Genomic DNA, 12,260 nt, shown 5'->3' on the forward strand with positions numbered 1-12,260 from the left:
GGCACTGCCGCCTCTCATCCCCCCAACTCTTTTTGGAAGGGGGATTCCTTATGTGGGCTGTGCGTGTTTTCTCAGTCTTGTGTCAAGTATTATGTGAAAGTATTCCTTCCAGAGTTCTACCTAAATACCTCCTACAACAACACTGCCAAGCTGCCTGTGAACAGAGAGGGCGAGTCACCTGCCATACATCACACAGCTACCATGCAAGGCAGCTGGGCTTCAGGCCGGGCTGTGTGCCTCCAATGCCCAGGCACCTTCCAGCCCGTCTCGCCGCTCCTCCAACCTAAATTCGCAGGCTGCTGCCCAGTCTCAGGGGATGCTGAGGCCTGGTCGCCACCCTCCATGGACCGATTTTTCACAAGTGACTGGACAACTGCCCACCGCACACCCTCTGTTTCGCAACGGTGCTGGCCTTCGCTCATGCGAAAAGGGAGCCGCCGTTGCATCACCCCGCACTGTCACGGGAGAGATCTCCAAAGGCGATGCCAACAGGGCGAATGTTCGTCTTTGGTCCACCGCTGACAACACTAATCCTTGGACAGCCAGCACAGCAGACTTGGTGGCCCTGCTACTAAAACCAGGCTTGCATTTGACGCATTGTGACGGGGCTGGAGGGTGGCGAAGAGGGGCCGGAGCCCAAGGCCACCCCTTTCCTTCCAAGGAGCCGCCAGCTATGGGGTCTCCTTCACATGCCTCCCCCAGACCGGCTCTGTGTGGGCCCTCTTGTCGGCAGCACCGCCAACATGGGGCGAGAAGAAGGGCCTCCCCTGACCCAGGGAAAGAGAGAGAACACAACCAACGTAAAAAGCACCAACTCATGAGCACGCTGAAGCACGGGACTAAGGAGCAAAGGAAAGGGCGGGCGCAGAAAGGGAGTGTGGTTTCGGACACACACGGACCTCTGCACACCCCCAGGCTGTCTGATGGTGACGGGTTTCTACCGCGTGGGGGGGCGGGCGGCTGGAAAGTGGAAGGACGCAGTGCTTTGCTCCAAATGATCTGGGCCGGTGTCTGCCCAGTTTCTCTCCAATGTTCTCCTACACGGTCCATGGGAGGGAACCGGCATTCACGGGAGGAGGACTTCGCCTGACTCTCACGGAGTAGACGGGCATTCAAGTTAACAGACAAAAAAGGCACAGCTGCGAGTGCTCTTTTGAACTGGCACCTGAGAGTCTTTGTGGGAAACAGAATCGACACCAGCTGCAGACACCAGGTGCGCTCCAGGTGACGGGCGTCCTGGCAGCTCCCACGTGCCCCCTCCTCCCTTCCACTGGTCTCGTGGCTCCTGCACACGCGGCTCCCTCCTCGGGGCACTGCCCTTCCTGCTGGCTTCCGTGCACCCTCGTAACTCAGCGGGGGGGCCACCCGGGCTGGCGGCACTCCCAGAGCCCCGCCTCCAAGGGGCCTCCTCCCTGCTGAGCCAGGCCCCCGGCCCCCATCCTCTCCCGATGGTCACACTGTCCTGTCACGTTTGTCTCCACCACACAGGCGGGGCTCCCGTCCGCCGCCGCACGGTGTCTGGCACGGGCCTCAGTCAGGAAAATCTGCTGAACGATGGAAACTGGGAGGAAGAAATACACGGCGGGGCGGTGGGAGGGGGGTGTCATTATAGACAATGGGAATGCAAACAAAGTCACACAAAACAGACAATCCGTCTTCCCAGACGTGAATGAAAAAGGTTTCTGAAATCTCTAGCTGGCCAGGTACACGAGGATCACAGAAGTCAGGCTCCTGACTCTGGTCGCGTGGCCCAGCTTCCGCGCGGTGCAGGGAACAGGCACCCGCCTTGCGCTGAGTCGAGCACGTCGCTGACGCTCCCTGCCCTGGCCGACGTCTCTCCCTCGGGAGCCATCGGCTGCCTGCCTGTTCTGCTGCTGGAGAGTAACAGCGCACGAATCACAGCCGAGAGGTTTTCTCTCCACTGCTCCAGCTCTCGCCCACGCGTCACCCCCGACAGATGCAGAGGAGCTGGGGGGCGGGGGGTTCCTGCCCAAAAGCTGAGCACTTTTGTCCTTGGGGAAGCCCCTCCCTTCTCGATCAGGCATCAGACTAACGCTAACTCCCAAGGGTGTCCAGCAAGGCCTCGGCACACGGTGGACCCTCAAACTATTTCATCCTTGGTCTCTTACCAACATAAACCGAGTGTCAGCCTCACGCCTTCCCTTTCTAGGCCCCAACTCCTTGCCCCTGAGATCCCCACCAGACGGAACAGGCTGATGTACTCTTTTAGAAGTCACGGTCAAAGCCATTTGTATTACTAGGGTCATAAAGCGAGAGTCTGACCCTGGTGGGAGGGTCGTCATGCCAGAGGCCAGAGCGGCTACCTGTGCCTACAGCACCGACACGGTGAAGGAGGGAGGAATCAGGAGAATTCCCAAACACCTTCTCTTCTCCCTGCGTGACAAACTAGGTGAACGGGCAGAGCCACGGAACGTCGACGCCTCACCCAGCTGTGCCGGCACAAAGGCCACTGCTTCTCGAATGACTGGACATTCCAGGGAATTCGGTTTCTCCTATTGAGCACGGCTGTCTAGTTCAAAAGCCATCCTCACCCACATTCCAGCCCCTTCCTGGCATCCCTCTGGAGAATCAAGACAAGGGAAGGCCGAAAACAAACAAAAAAACAAAAAAAGGAGTGCAGTGCCTCCTGATCACCTGGAATCCCTTTACCCATAAAGGAAACGTCTAACCAACTGTCTTCCTCCCAGCGCGGCCCTTCCTTCCCATTCCCCACCCAAACCCACAGGGAGAGAAGACAATGAGGTCACTGTGATCACCGTGACTCTGACCTTTAAATGTTTAACCAGGGACCTATTTCTTAAGGGCCAGATAAATAGGCAGGTGATTGGTTTTCAACATGAACCACAATATCCCCACAGTGAAATAATTCAATTAAATATTTAATGACCTTCGGTTAGTCTGAGGCCCTGTTCAGGAGCGGGCCTTGTTAGCACAGCGGGCCAAGGTCTCCGGGGTGAGGAAGAGACCAGCCCCCTGCCCCCCGGGAGGAAACGGAGTGCAGGGGAGGGCAGCCGGCGCTAAACCTGGAGCTGGAGAGCCAGGCTCAGGGGCGGGAAGAAGTATATCACCACACTGGGGCTCTGCCTTCCCGCTCACGATGGGGACGCAGGCTGCATCCTCTCACAGACTGGTCCTTGTCACACCTCCCGGAGAAGTCCTCATTAACCCTTGGGGAGTCACAAAGATCCGCACAGGGGCTCTTGGCACTGAAGTGTAGGTTTCCGGTGTGGGTTGGGTTTTCTTTCTCTGGCCGTACTCTTAGTTGAGAAGCCCCTCCCGGTCCCGAGAGAAGAAGGGGAGGAGGCCTAAGGCAAGGCCCGAGTCCCATCCCTGCAGGAGACTGGGAGCAAGTCAGTCCATATGCCATTGTCAGTCCGTCCAGAAACTGTGGTCTGGGCATCAGAGGCAGCACCCGAGTGGCATCTGATCCGGAGAGCTGTTCCAGCTGGGGGGCTCCCACACGCTGCAGAGCACGGTCGCCCCATGGAGAGCGATCAGCTGCAACTTCCCGTGCTGTCCTCCAAACTCACACAAATGCCACCCTCCCTTACCAAGGGGTCCCACAGGGGACCGGCGTGCGTGACTGCGTGTTCATGTGCGTGCATGTAACTCATCCTATTTCCCGACAGGCTCTGCTAAGGTATGGATCCATCACCTTCGTGAGCGACGTGGAAAGGCTACCATTGCTGGAAAATGGGATTAGGCTCAGTTCTGTGAATACCACCTTTTCTTTTTACCAAACATAAATAAATATGGCACCCCAAAGAGGTGGGCGCCCGACCCTCTGCCAAAACAACTCATCTGCAATGGTGAACTTCTGCTGAATTAACAAACTGGCCCCAAAGAGTGAAACTTATAAAATTAACCACCCAGTTTAAGCATCTGAATAAAGCCAAACAAAAACAAAGAGCAGCTAAAACGTGGAAACTATCTTCTGAAATAAAATCACCATGTCACCCTTCCCTGGGAAGGTAGGAAGATCGCTTCCTCTCTCCTCCAGTGACTTGGTCAGAGCTGGTTAAACCGGCTTAAAACAAAGTGGGGCGAGTCCCCTGCAACCCCCACTGAGACATGCCAGTCAGCACTCAAGCCCCCATTCAAGGGCTGTCACTAGGCAAAGACGAGTACAGGACAGAAGAACACGTCAGGCCCTGCCCTCAAGGCCAGGATCCCAGAGTCGAAGAGCAGGGCCCGTGTGTGCGGCATTCACCAGGCGCCGCACGAGGCTGCAGCCCGCACTGCGTGCAGGTGGCAGGAGAGAGAGCACCATCTTTTCGAGCAGGGCGGGGCCATCACTGGAAGATTCTCCACCCGGGTTGTGAAAGGAGGGGTGGTGAGGGTGTGGGCCACAGTGCAGAGAGGAGGTGACCCAAAGCAGCCCCGACTCAGGTGGCGATGCGACAGAGAAGGAGAAGAGGAAGGAAAGGGTGCAGGACAATGGCAGGGAGCGGTGTTTATGCAGCTTGCGAGCCTGAGTGTGATGAAGGAAGGAGGCAGCACTAGGAACCAAAGGTTAGTCGGACATTTGAGGTGCAGGGGACCTCCACTGGGGCTTCAGGAACCAGCCTGGAAACCCAGAGGCGGCAGCTTGGCCTGGCTGAGTCTCAGGTGGCATCGGCAGGAACCACACCCCTGCAGTGCACGAGGGACGCGGATGGCGGCTCAGGTGAAGGGAGCCCAGGGAGCAGGCGGCTGGAGGACAAGGCTGGAAGCTGGTCCGAAGAGGTGGGTGCGCCCCCAGCAGGGAGGCAGGCGTGGGCTCGGGAACGAAGGAGCCTCCCAAAGCTCTTCCCGACCCCCCACATTCCAAAGGGCAGATGTCTGGCAAATGCCTGGGAGCGTCCTGACACTCGTGCGGCTCGCTGCACTTGTTCCACAGACAGACACTGTGAACAACAGACGTGCCCACATCCCCCGCTGCGGACCTCAGCAGCACGGGCCGCCCCCCCCCGCCCCCGATCCGTCGGGGCCCGGCTGTGTGCAGTTCAGACCCAGATACGCTCACCAGGGAAATGGTCTGCGGACGGGCTTGGGGCTGGGGGGCCGGGAGGACGAGCGGGTGCGAAGGCACCGCGCGTGAACGGGCCTCGTCCTTGCTGGGCAGGAGGAGGCTCGCCTCCGGGCTCTGCCTCCTGCTCGTGCGTGACCCCAGAAAGGGTTTTTCCGAGCCTCAGTGCGCTCACCTGGAGAGGGGGCCTCTCTTCCCGCCTAAGATCCTAGTTACAAAACAGGAGGAGAGGAATCACAGGACAACACGCTACGGAAGGTAAAGCCCTCCACGAGAGCCGGGGCTTCTGGGCAAGCAGCAGGCTCCTTCCAGTCCTCGCGCTGAACCTATCACAACTCTGAGTGCTCCTGGCTGGCAGGATTCCCGTCTGGAGAAACGAGTGAGGCCTCGGCTGAGGACTGAAGGGTAATGGAAGCTGACACGGGACACAGACCAGCACTTCTGGGCACTGGGTGGGGTTCGGCTGGCACAGACCATCTGCCGGCGAGGCGCCTCTCCCCGAGGCAGCCCAGTGCCGGCCCAGGAAAGCAGGCCGGTTAAAGCACCCCACCCCCGCGCCACACACACACACACACACACACACACACACACACACACAAAACGGCATCTTTGAGCTCCTGGCGAAAGGGTTTCAGTGCTCCAGCTGCAGATTCAGCTACACTGCCTCTTTAAACACACCTCGTTCCTTTTCTGTCTCAATGAACAGGCTGCAGGCACTGCGGATGGGGCAGGCGACCCATCCCTCTTCACGCGCAAACCCTCACACACGGCACTGCGTCCCTCCGAGAAATCCAGATGGCAGGACTGTAATCGTGCACTGACCGTGCCCTGTCCTCATGGCCTCCCCGCACCTCCCCGTTGGCTTCCGGGATCAACTCTGCACAGGCTGTGACTGTAGCTTCAGCACAACATGCACCTACTATGTGCAGAGCCTGGTAATGACAGGAAGGGAGAGGCTGAGAGTGTGACGCCAGGGCCAGGTCTGTGAAGCCCAGCACCATGCTGACGAGAAGGAGCAGGAGGAGGAGGAGGAGGAGGAGGATGACAACGAACAGAGGGACCAGACAAAAGCAAGACCACAGTGAATCTAAGGACTGCGGGAGGGGAAGCTGTGTTCGCATGGGTCTCTCGGACACAGAATTATTCCTCCTGACACAGAGCCATTCCAGTGTTTCCCTGGTGCTTCTCTTGGGCTGGTCCTACCCCCCCTACAGCTTTCCAGGTGCCTTTTCTGCTTGGATGCTTAAGCTAAAAGGCAATCCCCTAGTCCAGGCAGCCCCAGTCAGAAGGACCTTGAGAAGTATGAAGCCCAGAAATTAGCAATCTCAGGGCAGGGAGGGAGGGACCTAGTGACATTTTTTCCGTAAGGCAGTTGGCTGGAAGGCACGCCCACTGCCCTTGGACAGGGGGCAATGAGATGTTCCTGGTCACGGGAGGTGGTTAGAAATGACCAGAGCTCGGCAAGGGCAGGTCAGAGGGCCCCAGCAGCAAGCTCTGTCGGGGACACCTGGTTGCAAGTGTCCTCCCCTGGGCGTGACCCCAGCCTCTTCTCCAGGAGACAGGAGAGAAAGCAAGCAGGGGGCGCACTGCCATGGTGATTGTCGCAGGGACGGATGGACGCTGCCCTGGTGCGAAGGAAGGTCTCTGGAGGCATCTCCCGGTCACTGCGGCTGATGAGCCAGCAGCTCGCTCCCCGCCCTGCCCAGCCCGCACCCACGGGTTGGAAGGGAGCCCGTCAGAGGATATTGCTTCATCCGGAGTCCTCTGCACACTCCCAATTACCAGGCAGCAGCTGCAGGGTCCCTGCCAACGTTTGCACAGAGCAAAACTCCCAGCACCTCGAGAGGTTGCCACCTGGTTCTCCGAAGAGAAAGTGAGGCTGCGCTTATTATCCTCTCCCACGCTGTGCTGGCCCCTCTGATCTTGGGGTCTTCACGGTGCCCTTGGGCTGTCAAAGACCCGGAGCCGTCCCACCTATCTGAAACTGGATCAATTAAGTTATTTAGTTGGCACCCGGAGGCCGAGGGCTGGCTATCGAGGAGAAATCAGAGCTTGATCACTGTATCGGTAACACCTACTGAGCGCCACTGCGTGCATTAGACACCCGAACCTTCCCCTCTACACGACCCCCCAAGGCAGGAACCTCGACTTTATGGAGGAGGAGACTGAGGCTCACAGAGGTTAAGTCACTTACCCACGGTGACCAAAGGAGTCGGGATTGAGGGCAGGAGTCAAAGCAGGACTATCGACCCCCGTTTCTCAACTCCTCCCCCACAACACAGAGCCCCAGCCGAGAGGGAGAGGGGAGAGGGGACAGGGGACAAGGACAAGAGAGGAGGACACCAGGAAACATCCACGAAGAGGGAAGGCTGGGATCAGATCCTGAGCAGCTCCACGGGCCCTCCAGGGACCTTCGGGGGGGCGTGATGCAAGGCGAGGCAGGTCGGGGTCAGTGGGAGGGCGAACGGCCTCAGGGGCCAGCCTGCGGTGCCCAAACTTCCACAGGCAGCACGCAGGGGCCAGGGCAAGGCGTGCAGGGACGCAATGCGAACTACTCGTGGAAAGGCAACTGTGGCAACGCTGTTTCCTGCGGACAGACCCTTCCCACGGCCAGAACACGCGCTACGATGAGGAGTGGAGAACAGCACACCCGACGGAGCGGAAGCTCAAGGCGTGGCAGGCGGAGAGGCGGTGCCCTCCCCTCTCCCAGTCTGCAGGTCTGAGCCTCACGGCACCGGCCTGGCGGCTCCTGGTCTTCTCCCTCTAAGACCCTGTTCCCCAGGACACGGCGCCAATCATCTCTTCCAATGAGACCGCTGCCGCGGACACGAAGCCCAACGGCACAAGCCAGCAGCAGGGAGCCCTCCCAGGCCCGGGCTGGCATTTAGGACCCTGATTAGTGGGAAGGCTCTGTCTCCTGCTCCCCACGGTGAACTCGCCTGCAGACCCTGGAGCTGCTGGCGAGCCCAGCAGGAGCCTCCCCCTCCATCCCCGCAGGCGGCCACGGCAGGGGCCCCAGAAAAGGGCAGGAAGGGACGGGTGGCAGGACCCAGAAAAGCCACGGCTCACACTCCCCTTCGAGTTTACTGTCCTGTGGGACAAGGCGTGTGGGACGCCGGAGTCAACAGAACCAACCCCAAAGGGGGCTCTTTCCCCATTGGTAAGAGCGCGGTACAGAAAACCCAAATCCCGGGCATTTTATCAGCGAAGGGCTTCCATTCACTGACTGTCTATGATGGGCAAGAAACTGTGAGAAGCACTTTGTATAATTTCCTTCAATTCTCTCAGCAACCCTCTGAGCCAAGTCTTGTTGCCTACCTACTACTCCCACTGGAGAGAAGGAGAAATGTGCCCAAGGTAGGTGAATCTAGGCTTCACCCCCAAGTGGTGTCTAGCTCCCAAGTCCGTACCTTAAGTGTCCTTACGCCACGGCACACTCGGACAGTAACAGGCACACGTTTCGTGGAATCCTAGGCCGTCTACAGGACAATCCTCCTCCCTGAGAAGGCCCCCGGGGCAGGCGGGCAGTGAGCTAGTAAGGAGAGCCCCTTCCTACGCATTCACGAGCCGGGCCCAGGGCTGTGCTCTGCACGCACATTATTCATTTTCATTCTTCCAGTGACCCTGTCATCACCCCCATTTTACAGACAAGAAAACTGAGACCCAGGGAGGTAGATCTGGGTATGCAGCGCTAAGGGAACCTGACTCTGACACCCAAGATCTAGCTGCATTTTGGGTAAGCCCCTCCTTAAAGCAGACCTTCAGAGAAGCCCACGCACCGCCGGCGGCTCAGACCGCTGGACGCCTCCAGCGCGTGGCTTCCGGCCCTGGTGGAGGCTGAGCAGGCCCCGGCCCCGTCCCAGCACGGAGAGACACAGCCCTCGCCTCAGCCCGCTTTACGACGGGGTCCTTTCCCCAGACACCACACAGCAAGGTCCCCCCCACACCCTGGAAAAATGAGGAGTCTCCCTAAGCAAATCACCCAAGAAACTAAAACGCCCCCTTCTGAGCAGTCCCGGTTTTCATCGTCATCATTTTTATCTGGGATCTTTTAAAACACATCACACACGTCAGGCCTTCTGAAACACAGCCGCCCGCCCCACGTGTGTGAACTCGCCCTTCGAAGAACTGACTGGGTGCGGAGGGCAGGCGTGGGAAGGCCACGCTCGCTGCTCAGGCGCCTGCTCTCGGAGTTGTGTCTGAGGCTTGCTTGAAATACCTCATCTACTCCAAGGAATACGATTCCTCCTTCAACTGCTTAAAACTGGGAGATCGAACACCTTTAATAAATAGCTGAGAGTGACAGCCAGGGACCCCAAGGCCCCATTCGAACTCCATCCGAAGCTGCAGGTGAGTCATCCATCAACAAAGCCCTCGACGACAGACATGTGGGCCCACGAGACACAGACAGCTGTCCCACCACAGGGATACAGGCGACATGGGACTGGAGCAGGAATGGAGGGAAAGAATTGAAAGAGGAAGAGGAGGAGAAAGGTCTGGGAGAAAAAGGAGAAGAGCGCAGCCACCGGTATTTTTCATTGTTTTGATTTACAAAGATTACGCACACGTACGATCTCGATTCTGTCAGCAGCGCTTCGGAAGGCAGGGGCGAACAGTAAGCGCTGCCCTCGGTTTACAAACCCTGGAAGTGAGATCCAAAGACAGGAAGCCACGTACCAGGGGCGGCGGACGCCTGCTACCCAGTGGGGCCTACCGGGAGGCAGCAAGAGCTGGGGGTGCCCCTCCAGGCCTCCTGCATTTCAGTAGGACCCTGGGCGAGCCACAGGCAGCTTAAAGTTCAAGCGTGACAAGGACTGGTGTACTGCACAGGTTTGGGAGTCAGGAAAATCTAGTTCTTACTTTGTTGTGTGACCTAAAGCAACAGGTCTGAATACTCTCGTCTGTGAAGTGGTACTTAGTGACGGGTAGTTTTAGGAAGTAAACAAAACAATGCACAGGAAGCATTTAGCATAAATATTTGGTGGAGGGAGGGAGGGAGGGAAAGAAAGAGAGAGGAGAGCGGGAGGGAGAAAGGAAGAAAGAAAAGAAAGGAAAGAAAGGAAAGGAAAGGGAGGAATGGAAGGAAGGAAAGAAAAAGAAAAAGAAAAAAGAAAAAGAAAAAAAAGAAAAGAAAGCAGAGAGAGAGAGGAGGGAGGGAGGGAGACAAAGAAACAAAAGAAAGGAAAGGAAAGGAAAGGAAAGGAAAGGAAAGGAAAGGAAAGGAAAGGAAAGGAAAGGAAAGGAAAGGAAAGGAAAGGAAAGGAAAGGGAGGGAGGGAGGGAAGGAAGGAAGGAAGGAAGGAAGGAAGGAAGGAAGGAAGGAAGGAAGGAAGAAAGGAAGATTAATTACCAGTTGCCTCTGCTGTTGTCAACATTGAAAGCTGTCCCACCTCTCATTACTGTCACCACTCTGGAGACCACTGGCCCCGGCACTCCAGGACCTGCTGGGTGTGTTGCAATGCTCGCCACCCACCAGCATGTTCTTAAACACACAATTTAACAGCGCATCATCACCAAGATAAAGCCACCAGCCACACTCAGAGCCAAAGACTCACATGTGCAACAAAAGGAAAATAATGACTAACGGAGGCACTTCGACATTTCACCGGCCAGCACCCCACGGCTTCGCCCTTGAGCCTAAGGCACCTCACACACTCTAGGTGCTGCAGTCCAAGACAAGGAAGCCAGGGGGACAAGGACATACCAGTTCTTCTGGACTCCGACCCCAGGCAGACTCCCCGCCCAGAAGGTCCCTGAGAACAGCACGGACCAAAAGTCACTACCTTGACCCAAGAATCTCCCCAGAGATACAAAATGTACTTTCCATCCGCAGGGAGCAAACAGGGCACACTGATTTCACAACAGGTGGGACCTTTCAGACACGTGTGCCGTCCAGGCAGGGTCTACGCACCAGCGACCCAACACCTCTGTGGAGGCCGGATCGTGTCCCGGCCAGCCTGCCTCTCACAGCCCTGCGTTCCCTCTGTGCCTCACCACGCACCTGGCCTCGAGGCCCGCTCGCCCCCAGGTTTACACCTGTCCTAAGCTGTCTCTGGCCCCGCACTGTCCACTCCGTTCCCCAAGTCTCCATTCAGGCTCTTACCGCGAAAGCCCTCAGCTCTGCCAGCTTCTGTCTCTCCACGGCTCACCCCATTGGGATCACTGCCTCCGTCAACGGCTGAATGCAGGTCCCCACCCCACTGTGTCCCTACTCTACAGCTTCGAGAATAAAGCCCCCGGCCCTCCAAAAGTAGGGGGCAGCAAAGTGAAGGCTCCCATCACTGCCCCCTCCCAGTCTTCTGTGTAGCCGCTGGGATAGCAGAGATCTGGCGCTGGCTGGCGATGGGGCTGTCTGGTCTGGTTCTAATAGAAAGCAAACCGAAAAGGAGAGGGAAGTAGCAGAACTCTCCATGCTGCTGTTTATTAGCGCACATGCAGCCACGCATAAGATGCATCTTGCTGCAAACTGGAAATTTCTCCAACTACACGGTTGTGTTAGGAGCCAATGCTTTAATGAAGCGATTGCTGGTCAACACCTTTTGACAACTCCTATGTAAGAACAGTATCTAGAAACCGGTTTACGAGTAATTGAAGAAAAGCAGTTGTTGGGACTACTTCAGAATCCAACGCTTTTTCTGATTATGAACAGTACTGAACAGCTTTGTCCCTCGTCCTGGTCCTCAGCGCCAACGCCTACTCCTAAAAGGAAAACTTAGGCCCACTCTCGGCGGGCAAAAATTTAACACAATACATGGTTTTAAAAATAACGTTTGTCGGTTCTAATTCAACGCTGTGTGACGTTCAGATGGTGTTCTAGAAGATACTTCCCCGAAAGCTCCGAGCGGCCACGCTGACGGAGCAAGTGGAATTAGCTTCCAAAATTAATTAATACAATTACTTCTCTCACGCGTTACGCTGTGCTCCAGATCCGAAGTTATATATGGAAGTATGAATCAATCAAAATGACAAAACGACAAACAGTGATCTTCTCAAGGGGGCTTCCCTGGAAACCAGTGAGAAGGAGAACATAAAAGTCCTTCCGTATCCATGGTTTCCATTACCCATAGTCAACCGCAGTCCAAAAACATTACATGGTAAGTTTCAGAAACACACAACTCATAAGTTTTGAATCATACACCATTTCTGAACATTGCGATGAAATAAATCTTGGGCCGTCCAGCTCCATCCATCCTGCCTGGGACATGAATTATCCCTTTTGATAGGGGAACTCA

General features: G+C 56.7%; 1 protein-coding gene across 6 annotated transcripts in view; it reads right to left on the minus strand.

Annotated features, from left to right (window-relative positions):
• MTSS1 (MTSS I-BAR domain containing 1) overlaps positions 1-12,260 on the minus strand; it is a 136,260-nt gene that overhangs the window by 49,622 nt on the left and 74,378 nt on the right. Inside the window, exon 1 of one of the 6 annotated variants that reach the window (XM_045860771.1) lies at positions 10,614-10,644. The exons of 4 other annotated variants lie outside the window; for them this stretch is intronic. In XM_045860771.1, the coding sequence (XP_045716727.1) occupies positions 10,614-10,629 (16 nt within the window). In that variant the 5' untranslated portion in view covers positions 10,630-10,644. Of the gene's footprint in view, positions 1-10,583; positions 10,645-12,260 lie in introns of those variants that run through there. One more of the 6 variants, XM_045860772.1, reaches the window with a different exon arrangement.

This window comes from Phyllostomus hastatus, unplaced genomic scaffold (assembly GCF_019186645.2).
Source record: "Phyllostomus hastatus isolate PE091 unplaced genomic scaffold, TTU_PhHast_1.1 phas_scaffold_21, whole genome shotgun sequence".
NCBI classification, from domain to species: Eukaryota; Metazoa; Chordata; class Mammalia; order Chiroptera; family Phyllostomidae; genus Phyllostomus; species Phyllostomus hastatus.